At 42.0% G+C, this 21,419-nt stretch overlaps 1 protein-coding gene across 1 annotated transcript in view; it reads right to left on the reverse strand.

Moving 5' to 3' along the window:
* MYRIP (myosin VIIA and Rab interacting protein) overlaps nucleotides 1-21,419 on the reverse strand; it is a 212,961-nt gene that overhangs the window by 122,641 nt on the left and 68,901 nt on the right. Inside the window, 1 exon segment of the mRNA XM_066628618.1 lies at nucleotides 10,486-10,707. Within this exon segment, the coding sequence (XP_066484715.1) occupies nucleotides 10,486-10,707 (222 nt within the window).

A 21,419-nucleotide genomic window follows, 5' to 3' on the forward strand; every position in this document is an offset into this window, starting at 1 on the left:
ATTTTTAGACCTTGACAGAAGGCTTCTCAAGGTGAAGCAGTTCTTAAGCCAATGGGGAGAGAATTCCCCTGGCCACAGCTGACACCTGAACATTCAGGAGCAGCTGTGAGTCTAGGAGAACCTCCCTGCTGACCTGCTCTTTCAGAAGGAATGCAAGCCCATTCAAAGCAGGACAATAATCCAGCAGCTGCATTGTGGGTTTCCAAACCAGGAGAATTTCTTTTCTGTTCAGATTTAATCTCAGTTTGTTAACCATTATCCAGATCCCAACTGCCTCCAGACAGTGCTCCAGGACCTCAACTGCAATCCAGGTATATGGTGGAAAGTAGAAATACAGCTGAGTGTCAGGATGACACCCCACTCCAAATCCCCAGGTGACCTCTTTCAGTGATTTCATGTAGATATTATAAAACATGGGAGACAAAACTGAATCCTGTTTCACCCCACACTTCAAGGGTCAGTGGGTCGGAATATGTGCCCCCCCCCCACTATCACCATCTGGTACCCATTTGCCAAGAAGGAGCGGAACCATGGCAGAATAGTGCCCCCAACCCTCAACTTGGCTAACTGACTGAGAACGACACCATGATTGATCGTGTCAAAAGCAGTTGAGAGAACCAGTACGACCAGCAGGGACACACACCTCGTGTAGTCCCAATATAGGTCATCCACCAATATGATCAAGGTCATCTCTGTTCTGAAGCCAGATTAAAGAGATTCAGGTAATCTGCTTCATCCAGGACCCTATGGAGCTAAGATGCCATCACTTTGTCCAGAAATCGGAGGTTTGAAACTGGCAGGTAACTATCTAGTACCGTGGAATCCAGGGAGGATTTTATTCAGGAGGGGGCATTTGTTTTTATGCCAACAGTATCACCACCTCTCACAAAGATGAATTTACCACCACCCCTGTCCAATCCACCATCCCCTCCTGGTCAAATCTAATCAGCCATGCTGGACGAGGATTGAAAAGAGGGGGGGTGAAATGTTGTAAATCACTCTGGATTTTCTGGCTCAAAGTTTCACCTTAAGTACTAAACATTCCTCAAATGTTACTTTTTAATTTTATCCTCTATTGCTACAGTTTGGGACATGTAAGGTAGGAGTTATCCTATTTGACTTCTAATCAATGATAACCAAGGGTCCACTGTAATAATGCCCTGATAGTTACTGAACATTCTGTTTTGCTTTTTTTTTAAATGCATGGTTTTATCTTTATAGAAGGTTTTTGTCTTTAGGCAGGGACAATGTTAGGTTGCTGGAGACTCACCTGCTAAATATAAGAGTACCACCCTTAAAAAGTGCCTCTTAGCCCAGTTAGCAGGGCTGTGATGACTGGTACTGTGATGGTTCAGAGGCTAGCCTCGCCAGGTAGGCCTCTGATGGATAAGCTGTAAGCCAGTAACCAATTTGGCAGGAACTGTTATCCTGCACATGCCCAATCTCGTCTGATCTCAGAAACTAAGCAGGGTCAGGCCTGGTTAGTACTTGGATGGGAGACCGCCTGGGAATACTGGGTGCTGTAGGCTTATACCATAGTCTTTTGAGACTGAAGGTTGCCAACCAACCAGTGACCAATTTGAGCAATTCTTAGTGCAGTGTTTGGAGATGATATACTTCATCAACAGGGTTTCACTTCTCCCCTTTTTAATGTGGGCAAAGTGATCAGCTTTCTCAATCATCTGTAATGGCCCTTATATCCACTTGGGAATAAGGTTTCAGAATTTGTAGTACAGGTAATGTGTATAAACTAAATTCTTGCGGTGGTCATGAAGTACTAGTCCATTGCAAATCTCTCTAACTGAATTAAAAATCATGGGACTCCAATGGAGCCATAACTATTAGAACTGATCTCCTATGTCCAAAGCAACAGTACTTTTATGAAGTACTTATAGATTTTTCCTCTTAAAATGGAATTCATTGAGACAATTTCTTGTTGACCTGATCAATAAACACTGAATGAGTTTATGCAACTACATTCTGAGAGTTAGATGACAATTCTATAGACAATTCTATAGACATATGATATATGTCTATAGCTTAATTCTACCTAAATTCCCATGTGGCAATGCAGTGGCACCAGCGTAGCCTCCACTGCATTCCACAAGGGAGTCTTGGCTGGTGGAGTTTTGACTTTCTCAGGGTAAGGGATCATTTGCCCCTTGCCCCAGGGTAAGCTCCAGTAACAGCTATGGTTCAACTCAATATCACTGGTGCAAGTCTGAGTTGATCTACCAGGCCCAGTACAGGGGTTAAGGTACAGCGTGCACCAATACTACCAATCCAGCTTCCCTCATAGGCTCGATTCACACACCCTCCGCGCAATCTCCTCCCAACTCCACCCCTCTCTCTGTGCTGGACTTACCTGGTCCAGTGGGCATCCCAACAGCTGCTGGCACGTGGGAAAGGCTCCAGCCTTCCTGCCACACACCAGCTACTAGCACTGTCACAAAGGGCTTTATGACACTTTTGCTACAGCGCGTGCTAGTGGAACGCATCTTCTGCAAGCGCAACATTTAGTTAGGATTGGGCCATAATGGTGTGGATGAAAGGTTGCTGGCTCAATTATAAATTCCTGCATGTACAGTAAATATGGTCTATTTTCCAGATGGTGTAATTTGCTGAACCTTTTCAATCACATGAAACTCATTTCAATCAATTCTACTGCTTGAACCCATCTGGCATCAATAGGAGAACCTGAGAATGAATGCTTGGTCTATTTATCAAAATTTGTTTCAAATTTTACTTAAGTAAAAGTCTACCAATTCCATATTCTATTAGATAAAATACTTACTAAATATCCCACTGAACTATTCATATGACATTATTTTACTTCTGTTTGAGAAAAAGAATGAAGCAAGCAAAGCCGGCTTGCTTTGAAGCTGAAGAATGAAGCAGAATGAAGAGAAATGAAGCAAGAAGAGCCAGCCAGTCAGCCTACCATGAAGTATGCTGTAAGAGGCTGATTAAGGTGGCAGGTTATGAACCAGTTCTGACCGTTCATAGTAGCGGGTTATGAACCAGAAGAGGTAGTGTGGGGCAGAGGAGTGATAGAGACAGCTAGAGTGTCTCCAACAGGTCATTTCCTCTTCTGTTCTAGACCCCCCTTTTCCAGTCCAGGAAGTGGGGGCAGCGAGGATCAGACAGAGTGGGTGGACAGAGGTGGCACATGCCACCAATCTGCTGCTGGAGGAAACTCAGTCAGCTTCATAGAAGCATCAGCCCCATCGGAATGATTCTGATAGGAAATTCCTGTCTGCGGGTCATAGTGGGTGGGGGTTGGACTAGATCAGGGGTGCTCACACTTTTTTGGCTCGAGAGCTACTTTGAAACCCAGCAAGGCCCGGAGATCTACCAGAGTTTTTTTTACAATGTTCGCGCCATCATAACATATAACATTTATGTGTACAATGTATGTTGGTGTACCTTGAGCCCCACTGAGTATAACAGGACTTACTCCTGAGTAGACATGCCTAGGATTAGGCTGTGAGGCTGCAATCCTAGCCACACTTACCTGGGAGTAAGCCCCATTGAGTACTATGGGCCTTACTCCCGGCGTTTCCTCCCAGATCTACTCCGCGATCTACTCATTTTGCTTCGCGATCTACCGGTAGATTGCGATCCACCTATTGACAACCCCGGGACTAGATCATTCCATAAGAATACAATATTGTCAAAATGCTTCTATAAATCTGGTACCTTTCACCTGGATCTGGAGAAAAAAACTAAACAAGAAATAAAGTTCAGTTTTAAGACAATGTTCTGGACACAGCCTGATCTGTTCTTAGTAAGTTAGTCTAATACAGTGATTTTCAACCTATGTCATCTCCCGGCACACTGACAAGGTACTAAAATTGTCAAGGCACACCATCAATCTTTTGACAATTGACAAGGCACACCATGCTGTTGGTGGGGGGCTCACATCTCCCAATGGCCCTACTAATGAATGAACCTCCCTCGAGCTTCCGCGGCACACCTGCAGACCATTCACAGCACATCAGTGTGTGGTTGAAAAAGACTGGTCCAATAGATCACTGTTGTGATAACACTGTTCTGAGTGAATTACATTTGAGGAGTAGTAGATGAAAAATATGAAATTATAATTTGCTTAAAGAACAAGACTATGATGTGAAGAAGTATATGTGAGTATACATATATCGAAGAATTATACAGGAGTCTCTAATATCATTGCACAAAATGGTGCGACTTCCTAGCTACAAATACTGTGTGCAGTCTGAATTGGGTGGAACTTTTTATGCATATGCCAAGCTAATCATTTTGATCTCTTGGAAAGGCTTGAACATACCCCCCAGAACATCTGCACACACACCAACCACTTTCAAAGGTTCAAAGAACATTGGTAAGGGGTCGGTTTGGTCACAAAGATTCAAAATTTTCTTGGTACATTTGAGCTTGTCTTGATTCTGCTCATAAACATTTGAAGAGACAAGTACTGTACAGTCATTTGAATTCCCCTAGTAGAATTCTTTCAGCACCTCTAATATGTAGCTACTCAGCAAAGCAATAAAGCACAAAGGAATTAAACATCACAGTGTAAACATTTTCATTCAGAACTCAGGATACCGTATTTTTCGCTCTATAAGACGCACTTTTTCCCCCCCAAAAAGGGGGGGAAAAGTGTGTGCGTCTTATGGAGCGAATACTGCAAAAAAAAAACAACTCCGCCCCTGGCCCCGCCCCCTGCCTGCTCTGCTTCCCAGGAAAGCGTGGGTGGGGTGGCAGTCTTGCTAAGCAAGCCCACGAGTCTACTCAGAAGTAAGTCTCAGAGTCACTGGGGCTCACTCCCAGGAAAGCGGGGGTGGGGTGGCAGGCTCGCTTGGCAAGCCCAGGTGTCTACTCAGAAGTAAGTCTCAGACTCACTGGGGCTCACTCCCAGGAAAGCGGGAGTGGGTGGGTGGGATGGCAGGCTCGCTGCGAAAGCCCATGTGTCTACTCAGAAGTAAGTCTCAGAGTCACTGGGACTCACTCCCAGGAAAGGGGGGGGGATGGCAGTCTTGCTGAGCAAGCCCCTAGAGCAGGGGTGCTCATTACGTCGACCCTCGAGCTACCAGTCCATCTCCAGGCGAAATGAGTCAATCGCCGGCTTCTCTCCTGTCCACGCATCCCTAGGAGTGAGCCCCTGGCAGGCTTGTGAGCCCAGGGAGCGAGCCTAGGGAGTGAGTCCAGGGAGCCCAGGGACTGAGACGGGCTCCTCCCTGGGAGAGGAGGCACTGGCAGGCTTTTCTCGTCCACTCATCCCTGGGAGTGAGCCCCATTGGCTCTACTGGGGCTGACTTACCTTTCCCCTGCTTTTGCACTGGTATGTATGGAGATCTGCACCCCCCCCCCCACTTCCATCTGTTGGTTCTGTGTGCAAGGGGTTTTGCAATGGTCTTGCTGTGATGCCTATACAGAGATCTTACCTCCCCCACACTTTTCCCCTGCTTCTGCACTGGTATGTATGGAGATCTGCACCCCCCCCCCACTTCCATCTGTTGGTTCTGTGTGCAAGGGGTTTTGCAATGGTCTTGCTGTGATGCCTATACAGAGATCTTACCTCCCCCACACTTTTCCCCTGCTTCTGCACTGGTATGTATGGAGATCTGCACCCCCCCCCCACTTCCATCTGTTGGTTCTGTGTGCAAGGGGTTTTGCACTGGTCTTGCTGTGATGCCTATACAAAGATCTTCCCTTCCCCACACCTTTCCCCTGCTTTTGCACTGGTATGTATGGAGATCTGCATCCCCCCCCCACTTCCATCTGTTGGTTCTGTGTGCAAGGGGTTTTGCAATGGTCTTGCTGTGATGCCTATACAAAGATCTTCCCTTCCCCACACCTTTCCCCTGTTTTTGCACTGGTCTGTATAGAGATCTGCTCCCCCCCCCCCCTTGTATTGGAATCCAGGAAGATCTGGTGAGGAGGTAGATGTGGTGTCAGCAGTGGCCCCTTTAAGGGTAAGGCCTGGGCATCCAGCAGAGTGTGCTGCACAGCTAAAGCCACTGGAAGGCAATAGGGCCCTCAGGGATATAAGGAGTACCAGAGGCAGAAAGGGTTTGTGGGTTTTGAAGGAGTGCAGGTTGGAGGTAGGAGAGGAGACTGACTGGGTTTATTGAATTTGGAATCTGACTGTGGATTGTGACTGGACTTGGATACCCTGATGGATTTAACTGACCTACCTGGAACCTGACCTTGGACTGTAATTTGGCTTATTGGCTCTGGACTCTGATTTGGTAACTCTGAATGATGGGACTGATTTACTTGGCATCTGTGGACTGGAACTGGACTCATTTTTGCTTGCTGCACTGGTGAGTTGCACAAGGGGGACTGATCAGCCTTAAGCGGGCACGAGGCCCAGTGGATTGGAATTTGGCAGAACATCATTGTAGCAGAAAGATAATGTGGTCCCCTATTTGTGTGCACCTGCTTTTGTGAGCTTCATAAATTCTGACTCTAGCGATGATGAGTTCTTGGTGTTTCCAGAAAACTAGAGTGCTCAAACCTTTAAGTCTCTCCATTTGTTAATGATAGTGATAATGGTTCTTAATGCCACTGTTGACTGCTGTTCACTTTACATGGTTCAAATGTTGTTCTGTTATAGTTTATTAAATATTTTATTACACTATTTGGTTCAGAATATTTTTTTTCCTTGTTTTTCTCCTCTAAAAACTAGGTGCGTCTTATGGTCAGGTGCGTCTTATGGAGCGAAAAATACGGTAAATGTTTTTGCATTTAAAGGACCTTTGGCTAGAGAAGCGTCAGAGTTCTTGTCAACTTGTCAGATTCATCCATTTAATTTGGCCTGACAAGTTTGGGTCTGAATACAAAAACCACTGTGAATATTTGCAGATTTTGGAGGGAAAACGCACATGTCAGTTCAAGCCAATTTTAGAATAAACTACACATAAGATGAAGCAAATCAAAGAATACCAAGATGCATCAAAAGTAGGTGAAATCGAAAAATGGCTTGCACTTATATGACATGGGGTAAGTCCCAGGCTTACTTCTGAATAGATACACACAAATGTGCACCATTTTTCAGTGTTATGCAATGTATTTACACCATCTATAGATTCACACTGCACCTGAGGAATTGTGAATATAAAGCACTTGGTTCTTTCTGGTTTATGTAATGTAAGGAGCAGCAAAGCTTTCACATGCAATGGATTAACCCATTTCTGCCCAGCCCACATGTGTACATATTTGATCCCTGTTGTGTACATGCAACGTTGGGCAGAAATGGCTTAATCACTAAGGAAACAACTATTGAATATAGTCATGATGTTAAAATGTTGTGCTTCTAGCTTATGTTGCTTTTAATAAACAATAAAGGAATGGTTTGTATCAAACTGAAAGAGTGCACCCTGTGTGAAAGATCTTAACTGAACTGCAGAAAAGTTTTGGTCTGCATATGACAACAAATTTGAAAGATGTGTGAAAAATTGAGAGGTGCACTGAATGATGGATTTTGCCTGAGGCAGATACTTATGGCTCAGGACCTGTTCAGATTCTGACAGATGGTTGTTGCCATACACAGTGGATTTCAATTATAAGATGTAGACCACACAAAAACTGCTGGTAGCTATTTTTTAAGTTGGCAGAGCTGCAGTTTTCAACCTCCCTCCCTTCCCTACACCATATACAATTTATAAAGAAACAAGTACTTTTAAACATGTGCAGAGTGCCATGACCTCCACACTGACAGCAACTGTCTTCTGCACACTCATAGGCAGAGAGAATGGTTTCCATGAAAGAGGGCATGAGTCTCATTTCCAAACAAAGTAGAGCCCCAGCATATCTCATTTAGAAATTAAACCCTTGTTAGAAATTAAACCATGTCATATGGATTGGTTCTTGAATGCCTGCTGTTTTTAGGGCAACACATGCTCACACATTGCCAATAGTCAAAGCAAAAAACCTAACAAATAAGTTCAAGTTCAAGCACTTGTCTCTGGTTGCACATGATTAAAAAAAAATTGTTTCTGGTAGCATGTGATTTTTTAAAATATTCAAGCCATCAATAACCGCTTTCTAAAGTTGAAATAACTAACCATTTTATCCACAATGGACAAAGGTAAAGGATAAATTTCTACCACAGTCCACCAGACCTTGGCATTAGAAACCGTCTTCAAAACCAAAATTTAGCTGTGACATTCCAACAATGTGTAGTAGATTTCACAACAATCTCTAATTGTTACCTCCATATTTATGGATTAGAGATACTATCTTCTAAGTTTGGGAGAAACAAAAGTCTCAATCAATGTAATGCTCAAACAGGCTTAGACATCACACTATTTCATTTTGAAATTCATTCACAAACTGTTCTTCAAGTTTGGGACAGATTCACGAGCAACTCAGTCAAAAAAGCAAGCTGCAACATCCCTGTCACAAATAAAACACTATAACCAGGTGTAAGGCATGGAAGAACAGTTATGCTCACCCTCACAGTCTAATATTCAGCAGTCAATCAAAATAATGTTTATCCGTCTTCCATTGTAAGCCCTCAGAGCAGTTCACATGTATATAAAGTAATATGTATGCATCATATAATGCAACAGATCAATCAATCAATCAATAAAACAAACCAAAAATTCCTTGTACAGAACAAAAACAAGAAAACCAGAAAGCCAAAAAAAAGTATACAGCCTCACCCAGTGAGACCTTAAAAGCACACTCAAACAAGATCATCTTCCTTGTTTGCTAAAAACTATGAGTGTAGGAGAGACTCACGCATGCTGGGTAAGAAATTACTGCTGAATCATACAACTTTTGTAAAATATTTAAGCAATTAAACAAGTCACTGCTTACCACCTCCATTAAGAAGTGAAACTCAGGGTCAAAGTAGATGTGCACACAAACGTATGCTAATGAGGTATGCTTCCAATCAGAAATGCTTCCTCTTTCAACCAAAACAGCAGCAAGGGACCCATTCTTTATCAGGACCATGGTATGGGGCAGCAGTCTCCAAACTGAAGACCGTTGTGCAACGGGAAAGACATCCTTAGACTTCGCATTCCACTGGGGAGCCGTCCTTCCCTGCAGCCAATCTCCCCAAACTGAGCTCATGCCTGCCATGCCTGCCCACAAATCTGGGCACAGTAGCTGCTGGGGCGACAGAACCCAGAAGCGGTGGGCTGACAGAACCCAGAATTGGTGGGTTGAAGCTCAGTTTGGAGGAGAATGGCAGTGGGGAAGGACAGTTCCCCTATTGAATAGTAAGCGCAGTTTATGCAGGGGGGGAGGGACGGTGCCGGATCTGGCCAACAGGATAGGGTCTGGAAAGCCCTGGTATAGGGGGAGGGGTGATTGGGTGTTTTCTTGCCAAAAACACCCATCCCTCCCCCCAGTAGCTATTTTTACAAGAAAATTATAATAGAAGGAAAAAGTTGTTTTGGGATGGACAGTAGTGGCAAGGAAGCATTGCGAGAGGAGTTAACCTTGCCATCCCCATGTATCAGGGTCCTAAACAGTATCAGTCCCCTGTGGCTGTTTAGGGTGAACAAAAAGGTATATGCAGAATTCTGCATTTTGTCAATGTGCAGAGAGTTCTATGCGCACTGTGATAAAATGACAAGCACACGACTGTGATCACTCACCACACTAGAAGCAACACTCAAGGTAGTCATGAAAAAGGGCTCAGGGGTGGATCAGGCCAGAGAGAGATGATGATGGGGGTTTGACTATAAACAGAATAAAAGGTTTCTATCCTTACACATTTGTAAGACTGTGGCTAAAGAAAGCATGCTTTGGATTGCCACTGGGAAATTGTAGAAACAAATAATTGCATCTCGTCCAACTCGTCCATCTCGCCTTTTATTTCTTTGCGCATATGGTATATTGTATTTTGTAATTCTCAGATAGATCTCTATGTGTGCATGTATATGCATGAACTTCAAGGCAATATGAGTGCATGCATCCAAACAACCAGCAGCAAAGATCCTGGCAGTTGGTTTTCTCTTCCTAGTCCCCCCATGATTTATTGATCTTTTTTTTTCCATAGCTGCTGACTTTCCCCATGGGGTGCAGAGTTTTGTGTCTCCCTAAAGCCCTATGACACTGATGTATCAAAGCAGCTTGAGAATGGTGAAACAATAATCATATGTTATTAGTACAGTGCAAGATCCACTGGATAATTGCTTGACACTTGAAAGCAGCAGCGAACTACAATCCACATAGCACAATGCTGTTTTCTTGGAGTACTGTATGTGTTGCAATGTTTCTTGTTTCCATCATCAGTGTTCATGGCATGCAGTGAAGAAAAAGGCCAGAAAAAACAGTATTGGCTTTGTCGTTAAGAGCGCAATCCTGACCAACTTTCCAGCACTGTGGTAAGGGCAATGCAGCTCCAAGGTGAGGGAACAATCATTCTCTTACCTTGAGGAGGCCTCTATGACTGTCTTCCACTGCAGGATACAGCACATGCCCCATTTCACAGTGCTGGAAAGCTGGGTAGGATTTGGACCTAATAGTAACACAGCATGTACTCACCTAGCTTGCTGGCACACGTTGCAGAGCCACGCTTTCTCCTTCTTCTGATAGGAGCTGCAGTTCTTGCAGATGTTGTACTTGCAATCTTGGCACTGCCGCTTGGTATTGATGAGGAAAGTAAAAGGGGAGCAGCAGCGTATGCAGCAGCGCTCGTTAAACCTTTCCTGCTTGGAAAGAATGCTGCATTTGTTGCCCTCTTCATCCAGCTTCTGCTTCATTTCACTGGAGCCCCCAGAAGAAAAGAGAAAAAAAAAAGGAAGACAGGATCAAAATAATGCTGCCCAGAACATGGTGGTGCTCAGTTCTCCGTTCTCTTGAGCAACCTCCAAAATAGCTTGTTTAAAAATTAAAACACTGATTTCCATCCTCGACTGGCAAGAATAATGATATATTATCCCTTGCTATGGAATGAGTGATTGACAACCTATCTATGCCTTTGATTCCTGCCTTTTAGTTCTTTGTGCTTTCTTTGTGTTCATTTACAGCCCAATTCTGCACTCCCCCCATACCAGCAGATGCAGGTGTGCCAAAAATCTCATGCTGCATCCTGGGGGGGGGGGGCGTCCTGCAGGTCTCTGTGGGTCTAGACTGCAACACATGACAAAATAAGAGAAAAGGACTTTTCAGTGAAGGTAATACTATCCAGGAACTCACCAAGTTCATGAGCAATCTTGGCACAGTCACAAAAATTACATGGAAAACTTTATTTTGGGTGTCAATTTTCTGCAAAATTTCTACTCCCTCCTCACTTTTGCTCATCCCTAATACTGTACTGGATTTTATGCTCAAGATTGGGGAAACTTTAATAAGAATATCTAGGCACTTGTGTGGCTGCATGTTTGTGCAGTGTGGTTGAAAGACAAACCGGACATGATGGAGATAAGCCTGTATTTTAATGAAGGTCTGCCCCCATAATGCATAATCCAGAATAGGTGGGTGGACTATTCTAAGAGGAAAAGGGTATACAGCTGAGGGAAGCTAACCACCCCAGTTTAATTTCCCCATTATGTTCCTCCCCCATTGTACTGATGTTTTTCCTTCTGGTGGGCTCTAATACCAGTAATGAGTCAGGGTTGGAGAAGTGCCAGGGAGGCATATGGAAGTGTTTCTCACCAGTGTCCTGCTTTATTGAGGTAGGTCCACACTTAAAAAGTCATGTCTGCCATTCTCATATCTAGTTGGTACAGAGCCCAAAGCCTGTATTTTCAAAGCTTCCAGTGCAGTGGATACAAACTGGCAACACTCATACCAGCAACACTGAACTGTGTTCACCAATACTTCTGAAACAGGAGTCAGAGAAAACAACGAAACCTCTAGTCCAAGAAAACTGAGCTAAAATCAATTTGTTAAGTTCAACAAGGCTTGTTTGTTTTAGGACAGTGATTTTCAACCTGTTTCATCTCATGGCACACTGACAAGGTACTAAAATTGTCAAGGCACACCTTCAGTTTTTTGACAATTGACAAGGCACACCTTGCCGTTTGTGGGGGGCTCATATCCCCAATGGTCCTATTAACAAATTACCCTCCACCAAACTCCCGCAGCACATCTGGGGACCATTCGCGGCACACCAGTGTGCCACAGCACAGTGGCAGAAAATGGCTGTTTTAGGGGCAAAATAAGTGTGATAACTCTGGAAGTTGTTACCAAGCAATCTGTATTTCCTATTAAATATCAAACAGCAAATGTAGTGAAGGTAAAGTTGTAAGTGCTGCCTGCTAATCATTGCTCAGACAATTATATGATTGATGGATATCATAAATGCTGGCATGCTAAATTCACACACCCTTTTAGAAAATGCATAATCACCAATGCATTTGCTAAGGAAGAAAATAAATTCAGCTGGCACCAAAACAAAACACAGCACACATGCTTGAACCAGTATCTTCTCTAATCTCAGTTTAGAGATTATTACTTCCATTTCTGGGTGAAGTAATTCCACCATATGAATGATTCATGCTGTGCTTCTATAGAGGCGCTGTTATAGGTGTTGTACAAGGGTTCCTTCAAAGAGAAGATTTTGCTTGTTCCATGGAACAGTTACTGTACCATCAGGTTTTAAAAATGTGATAACTGGTTGTCAAGAAGGAACTAGTAGAACTTTACCCTACTCAGCTAAACATGTAAAATGGTTAAGTAGCAGTATGTTTTAAAATAAATTTCAGAAGACATCTTGGGTTTAAAAGAAATTCACACATTAGCTCTCACAGCTAACAGCCATTGAGAGACTTACTCGACATGAACTTCTCTTAACCTGGAACAAAATCAGTTCACACACAGCTGTGAATACACTTTTATTATCCAAAATTAGCCAAATTATTAATAATTGCTAATATTATATAATAATAATGGCTAAATAATAATAATTAATAATGGCTAATATTAATAAAAAATTAATAATTATTAATAATAATTAGCCAATTCTTATCCAAAATTAGCCAAAATCAGCTGCCACTTCATCCTGGCTTGCCTAGCAATTACATCATCACCAAGCACCATGGAGGATAGAAAGGAAAAAAGGATGCCAGCAGGCCTCTTCAGTGAAAGGGGGCATAGATATGGGCGGCAGGGAGACTTAAAGGTAGAAGGGAAAGCAGTTGGGAGAGAGATATAAGAGGCAGAAGCGGGGGAGGAGAGAAAGCAAGCACAGGGAAAGAAATGTTTTAGGACTCAATCCTAACCCACTTTCCAGCACCGACATAAGGGCAATGCAGCTCCAAGGTGAGGAAACAAACATTCCCTTACATTTAGGAGGCCTCTGTGAGTGCCTCCCAACTGCAGGATGCAGCACATGTCCCATTGGCACCACTATGCCAGTGATGAAAAACTGGTTAGGATTTGGGCTTTAGAAATACAAATTTGTGAAATGTGAAACTATACTTTCTTCCCGAATATCTTAAGAAAAATGTAGTCTACAGTGCTGTACTCCGGATACTGGGCGCAGAGACTCATTAAGATTTGAACAGTTTAATTGTTCCCTCTAAAGAAGCTTTAAAGTTTAAAGTGCCACTTTGTAAAAAGCCACATTACCCGTGCTTCTTTTTAATGCTATTGTTCTTAAGTGCCCCTTTTGGTGGCTTCACCATTATGTCCACAGAAATTCTTGTTTTGTATTTTCCTATATATTTATTTTAGTTTAATAAACTGTATTATTCCTGTTTATGCTTAGCAAACTCTCTGGCAATGTACCTCACTTCCTTCCTTGCTATAATATAATCCAGGGGGTTGCCTGGTCTCCTGAAACAAGCACATAAAGCTCTGAGAAAGTTAACACTGTTTCTGTTTACAGTAGCAATTGGACTACAAAGTTTAGTGCATTTATATTATTTTGATAGCTAATAGCCCAACAACTTGATTCACAGGAGTATTTAAGGTGCTTCAGTTCCTCCTCCAGGGTGATATACATAATGCCTTCCCTTCCTTTTGTCCTCACAACAACCCTGTGAACTCTGTCAAGCTGTGAGTGGCCCAAGGTCACCGAGGAAGCCATGGCTGAGCGTGGATTTGAACCAGGATCTTCCAAGTCTGAGAGCCCAATCCTTAGCTCTGCACGCCAGCTTTCCACCAATGCGCACTGTTGCAAACATGCCATAAGGCACATTTGCTGGGCTTAGCACCAGCCCAGCGCTGTAGCTAGCCCACGCTGAGCCAGCACTGGCAGGATGCTGGCAGGATGCCATCTGCTCAGACCACCTGACGGTGAAGAGGTGGGTGGTGGCATGGGGGAGGCAGGGTGAAGGCGTTCTGGGGGAAGGCGTAGCAAGGGAGGGAGTGGGACTGGTGGAGCTTGGCTTTACCTGATCCAGAGCCTCACGTCAAGCCACTCTGCTTGACAGGGAACTGTTATTTTGCGCCCGCTCAATATTGGGCGCAGAATCAAGTAGCCTCATTGCAGGGCTACTTTCCTTATATGGCAGATGAGGATAAAAGTCCCCTACTCTCGAGGAGGCAGCAGCAGCATTGGATGATGCAGCTGCCATTTTGGTGCCACAGAAGCCCCGTGGCAGGATGAGGATGAGGCTGCCAGTCCACCACCATAAACACTATATTGACCAGCACCACCAAGGAACTAAAGAGAGCACAGGAAGGTCCATGGACCTATAGTATAATAATGAATTTCAGCTATTGTACTCCTACACTAACCAGCCAAATCCCTTATAAGCTTCTAATGTAAATATATATGAAGATGAACTACATTTATTCAAATGCCAAACAATATGCCAATGTAGTGGTTGATTTCAAAGTCAAACAGTCTCTTTAATTGATACAGCCTGGCAGAAAGAAAACAAAACATTTTATTAGTTTGTTTTTTTTTAATAATCTGCCAAAACCACCTTGAAAGCAGTGATTGGCAGCATGTTATTATTGTTGCTAGTTTTTTAATCAAGACAGACAATTCCACAATTTTCTGCCTGAAGCAAAGAATGCATGCAATATTTGGGAACCAACAAAAAGATTCACAAAACAATAAAAATTCATCCCATGTGCTTGGAGAATCCTACAGAAATTCAAGACTGTCTCCATCTAATATCTTAAGATTTTTTTTAATCTTCTCAGTCCTCCTGAATGAAACTCATAAATGAAAAATATTAGAACACTACATTACAATTTTGGTTAGCATCCTGAGTTCTTTATTTCAGAGGAAGAGATGCTTACTCTAGAGCAGTGGTTCTCCACACTGGCCCATGGCTCCTCTGGGGACACACCATACTTTGAGGGGCCATATGGAAAAATGAAACATTAGGGGGCCATAGGAAGTTTCTGAGGGGGACACCCAAATGTAACACAAGAATATGATGAATTTGTCACAAAGATCACACTGAATAAAATGCCATTTGTCAGAATGGTTTTTGTTAGCAGACCTTATGCGCTACTATATATTTTAGGTTTTTAAGAATTATCTTTGTTACTTAGAAATAACTAACAGTGCTTCTTATTTGAATAAACAATGCAGATGGTCAAGTACCTTTATTCCAAGTAACAGCAGCTATTCGGGGGCCACAGAGGTAAATGAAGCTCAGAATGGGGCCATGAGCAAAAAATGTTTGAGAAATTCTGCTCTAGAACAAATATTCTCATTCTGGATACTAGCCATTATCTAAAGATATACAAAAGCACCCCCAAACATGCAATTATTTAAAGGAAACTTTTCCACATTAAGTGGAAATAAAAGGAAGCTACATGAGTAGCATTTAAAAGCTCATTGTTGTTTGATGCCTTCGCCCAAGCAGCCAACATAATAAATAGATATTTGGTTTCTTAATACTATCTATGGAACTTAATGATTTATGGCAGGTGTACTAAAGGGAATTGTTAATACATGTCTTCTGGCAATGAAAACATATTTCTTTATTGGCACGTAAAACAAACAAATCTGCAATTGTATACATTTGGTCAACCAGGAAGCAAATTGACTTCTTGATTGCGCTGCTTAGTGAGCTGATACAGGAAAGTTGCCACAGTATTGGTTATTTCCACCAAAGCGTTAGGAGGTCACGTATTCTTGCTACATCAGTAAATCCTCCTCTTGTTCTTAATATAGGATCCAGATATCTTTGACGGGTCTCGATGTACAGGGACAATAAAGAATGGAGTGGATAATGGTCTCAAGTATTTCTTTATTCTTCTTTTCCCACAAACAATTCTGTAGGCTTCAGTTTGCTTTACACAATGTTCAGAAAGCATACTCTCAGCAATTAACTAGGATCCCCAAGTTACAATCACAGATTACACAAAAGCCCAATCTCATGCAAAGAATTATGGAAGAGAGAAGTGATCAGAAATAAGAAATCTCCCTACAAAGGATCAATTTAACCATGTGCCCAGAGTGAATAAAGTTTGTGTAAGAAATACAGAATCTGTTTGACGTTGTATGCAACCCAACAGTCTTGAAACATCTGCCTCTCTTTTTCATTTGCACAAAATGAAGCCTTGGGAACATTTCTGTGAAACACCCAGGGAAGCCTAACTGTTTAGAAATTTTTTTTTAAGGCTGTCTGGGCCCAATCCAATCCAACTTTCCAGTGCTGATGCAGCCTTGCCAATGGGCTACGTGCTGCATCCTTAACATAAAGAAATGATCCTTCCTGTACCTCAGGGCTGCACTGCTACTGCACTGGTGCTAGAACACTGGAGTGGACTAGACCCTAAATATGATTATTAAAGTTATTGTAATAATGGTTATAATACAGTGGGACCTCATTATCCACAGGTTCAGTATTCACAGATTTGACCCACTGCAGATTCTGAACCCACAGTGGGAGGTCTCACAGATGACCTTCCAGACGCAACCAGGCCACAGACTTGATTATTCATGGTTTTGGGCATGCAGTTGACATTGTTCATATACAAATTCGACCACAGAAACACCAAACGCCCTGTGAGGGAAAGGAGGGGGGAAAACTAAGTCCTCAAGGAGAAGAACCATGATTACTACCGGCAGTTACAACTGGTGGACTGTGCCCCTCCACCTCACATTGTCACAGAAACACCAACTGCCATGTGAGGAGAAGAAAAGCAGCAAACAAAGCACATCCTCTTCCCCATCTCTTTCAGTTGTCAAGCTTTTATGATGACAATGAATTTATGATTATTTTTATGTGGCTTTTTCATTAAATTCATATAATTTAATTCAGCTGTTCCTGAACTGTGGGTCTGGGACCCAATTTTAGTTGAGTCATGAAATTAACAGGGCAGATTAGGCTAAGCGCATCAAAGGTAAAACAAGCTGCTACTTGGGGGAGGAGCACTGCTGCTCAATCACCATTATAGCCATACCCTTTGGCATTTATAAATCAGGAAGCAGCCTCTAGGGCCTCCAAAGTTTGAGAACCACTGCTTTAATTGACATAAACTGCATTGGAGACCACTTTGGAGGTTGAAAGGCAGGATAAAAATCCCCAAAATGACTGAATGTATTCTAATGGATCAACACTACATGCAGGTTTTGTTTTCAAAAATGAGGTACAAATAAAAGAAACACTGAACAGCCTATATTCCTAGTTTTTGTAGGTGTGGAGTTGTAGAAATAAAGCATAAAACAATTTAAGACTGTAATTGCACGAATTTACGTCTTCGGCATTTGAAATGATAAAATATTTATTTTATCTGCTTCTAAAAATCCCTAGATTTATTATTTAATCAGCAGAACACAGGGGAAATTTGTTCAAGTTCAAAGAAAAACAAACCTATTAAAAAATTGATAAGTTATGTAAATTGGATAAACATTTTAAATTATGTATTGTGATAATTATTATTCAGTTTTAAAAGAGTACAAAAATAAAAAGTTACTCCCTAAAAATACTGATTCTATGGTTTTATTCCACCTTAGATGTTTCCTTTCTTGTTTACTGAACTGATCAGTTTGCTTTTCTTTTTCATATTGCTGAACGAAGGCCTCCTTCAAAATCAAAGACAACATTGAAAAAAAGTTAATATACAGGTCCAACCTTGTGATACACTGATTTTTTATACACAGATTTGACTCAACATGAATGGCCACTGCAAATGAGGAGAAATGTGCTGATCCCTGGAGAAGGGGAAAGATGCATTCCTTTAAAATCACAGTGTAAAAAAAAACTACTTTTCTTACTGTTGTATAGAGACAGTCATGCAAGTGATTACAGATATAACCTAATTATCCATGGATTTTTCACCCATGGAAAAAACCATGGATTTTTCTCTCTCAACTTGATGAGAAGGGCTCCTTAAATTAAAGGAAAACAGTCATTTAACAATAGCCTTGTTAATGCCAGAGAGGGCAACTGGTTGACAATCCATCAATCATTCTCTCTCCAGGCACTTAGAACCCTCCCTTCTCCTGAGCACATGAAAGAAAGATAATCACTTTGCTCTGGGTAAAAGGAGGAGTCACTGGCCGAAGTGAAGTCTTTCTAAGCACCTGAGAGAGACTGATTGATAGATTGTCTGCTTAATGACTCTGTCTTACATCACAAAGGTCAGCAAGGCTGTATTTAAATAGCCTAGTAAAAGAACATAGGTTTTAAAATGGATTTGCTTTAATGCGATTTTTGCCATCCACGGGAGTTCTGGGAACGGAACCCTCACGAATAACAAGACTCAACCTGTAAAGTACTTTCAGTTGAGATTAATTCAGAATGAAGCCTACTTCACACAACAACAGAAGAGGTGCTAAAATTGTTCCTGGTACCACTTCGGACCACAGACAGGGGGCTGCATATTTGAAAGCTTTTGTATAAAAAAAATAATTCTTGCATATAGAAAACTGTTATATCTAAGATAAAGTTAAATAATGAGCCAGAGGTGAAAAGGGACAAATCACAACAGGAGAATAGGCGGTATTAGGATTTTGTCTCCACTACAGTTCTAATCCCAGTGACACGAAATTCTGCAAACCATCTTCACTGGTAAGTGGTTTTTCACTATTGCGAGGAGGGAGTTAAATTGGAATTGTCCCTTACTAAGAGGAGACTACTGAACTACCCCCCACCCCTGCAGGATGCAGGGGTAGCCATTTTGGAGCCACTGCATTGGTGGGGGTGGGACGGGACAATAGGATTGGGCTCTTAGAGCGAATTTAGTCTGAGCAGTAAAATTGGAGTAATAAAATTTAATGCAGTTTACCAGGGACCTACTCTGATGCTGAGGTAAGGCTGAGGTAAATACTCTTCAAAGGATCTCAGGATTGTAGCAATAGGATTGTTGTAAAAGAACTAAGCAAAATACTATAGTACCAATGTTAGTGAAGGGAAATGACATAAATATTGGAATTTATTGGTAAAATATGTATTTGTTTAATAAACCGGCATTTAAAATGTAAGGCAAAATATATTTATCACAGCTTTAGGCTATTCCTTATACGAGGTAGACTCCAATTAAAATGCCCCATTAGATGTACAATTTCAGAAGCAAAGCAGCTCAATGCATTTTTCCTTGGGCTCCAACATTTCATTGTGATTTACTGTCTAAATTGGTATTTGGTTTTCTTTGCTTTGTAAGACCCTCTGGCAGTGGGACAGCATACGCAGTTACAAATAAAATTGCTAACATACGATAAAAAGACAAACATTTGTCATAAAATTATACCAGCGTGTCTTCAGAAATTTCACATCTTAGCAAATGTTGTCAACCACAATACGCCTAGAAGATACAACAAAGAATAATGATTTATTAACATATATTACTGACCTGGTCCCAAAGTCTCAAGGCAGGCTACACCAATTTGGAGTCCCTGCATGTAAAGAACTGACCATCTAAAACCTGTTTTAATCAAATGCCACAGTTGACTTGTGTATTTTAGAGCTTGGGATTGAGGTACCTGAGGGTCCATGTTTTTCCATACATACTGGAAACACTTCCACCCCTGAGATCATCAGAGGGTGTTCTTGTACATGTGCCATCCATTTCCAACACCACATGGGTGGGAACAAGAGGTAGGAACTTCTTCGTAGTGGCAACACAGTTATGTTCTTAATTTTGTATGCTTTGCAAATTTATCATCTTATAGTACCACTCTAGTTGCATGCTGAATTCTTTAAAGTCTGAAGTGATTGTAAAACTGCCAAGTTAGTATAGCTTTCCAAGTCTTTTGTGTTCTGCTCCTCCTCCCCAACTTTCACATACTGTATAACAAAAATTCAGTTTCTGCAACTTGAATTGAAATCCATTCAAATTGTCCTACTATGGGAATATCTGTTGAAAACCCTTGCTAATTGGGTAAGAGGCACTTTTTCAAGTGGTGCCTCTTTTATTTAGTAGGGGGAGAGTAACTGGCCCTCCTCAGCCCAGCAGTGTATTTTCTAGTGGCCGTCTGCCGGTGTTTTGCATCTTTTAGATTGTGAGCCTTTTTGGGACAGAGAGCCATCAGTTATTTGATTTTTCTCTGTAAACTTTTGTTTCTTTGTGGACTTTTGTTGAAAAGTGGTATATAAATACTGTTAATAACAACAACAACAACTCCCTGCCTTTTCAGCACCAGCTGGTGGTATTTTCTGAATGGAGGGGGAGGCAGGGAGTGTGTGGAACAGGGTGGAGGGAGGGCACAGGAAGGGGAGGATCAGTCCCGCAAGGGAGGTGCAGATGGCGGCAGACTCTGCCACCAAATCCTGAATCCCCTCCCAAGTCAGGCTACTCGACACAGGTCTCCTTGATGCAGAGTTCGCTCAAATGTGAGCAAAGAGCTGAGGAGACCCACTGGCACCGTAGTGGTGCTGGCTGGTGTAAGGAAGCAAACACTCCCTTATGCCAACGAGACCCCATGATAGCCGCAGTTGCCATTTGGCACCACTGCAGCCCTGGGTGCCGAGGTGTTCAGGATTGGGCTGTACGTCCCATTAAAATTACTGGGACTGAGGTCATTTCAATGGGACTTAAGATTCACTTTCTGTAGATAGTTTACTATAGTCCTTTTTATGTTTGGGAAATGTATTTTTAAAATTGAACTGCAATAAGCAGTACATGAACAATTTTGAATTATTTCTTTGAAGCTCTATACATATATTATGACTGTGGCTTCAAAATTTTTTGTCATCTGTGTGTGTAGGTTGCACTGTACATTTAAAAAATGACTTAAAAATATAAAACATACTGGAGGAGGGAAAAGTCCTCCACTAATATCCTAATCAGATGAAGAAACTTCCCTCCGTTTCCTTGGGACTACAGCTATGCTCCAACCTATCTACCACATTACCCATTGTTGCAACATGTTCGAATGCTTGGAAGATTTATATTACATCCTCCCCACCACTGATGTCACTACTCCCTAAACTAAAATCTCACCTATTTAAAATGGTTTGAAAATAACTGAATTTTATCATCAATTGCACAGCATGAAATATTTCATAATGTCTTGAGTGTTGACATTCTTCCATTGGTACACTGTCAGTCAAGAGTACACACTACCAGTTTGTCACTTGACAAGTTGCCTCAGACAAATTGCAAACTGACAGGAAACT

This window comes from Tiliqua scincoides, chromosome 5, assembly GCF_035046505.1.
Source record: "Tiliqua scincoides isolate rTilSci1 chromosome 5, rTilSci1.hap2, whole genome shotgun sequence".
Lineage (NCBI taxonomy): Eukaryota > Metazoa > Chordata > Lepidosauria > Squamata > Scincidae > Tiliqua > Tiliqua scincoides.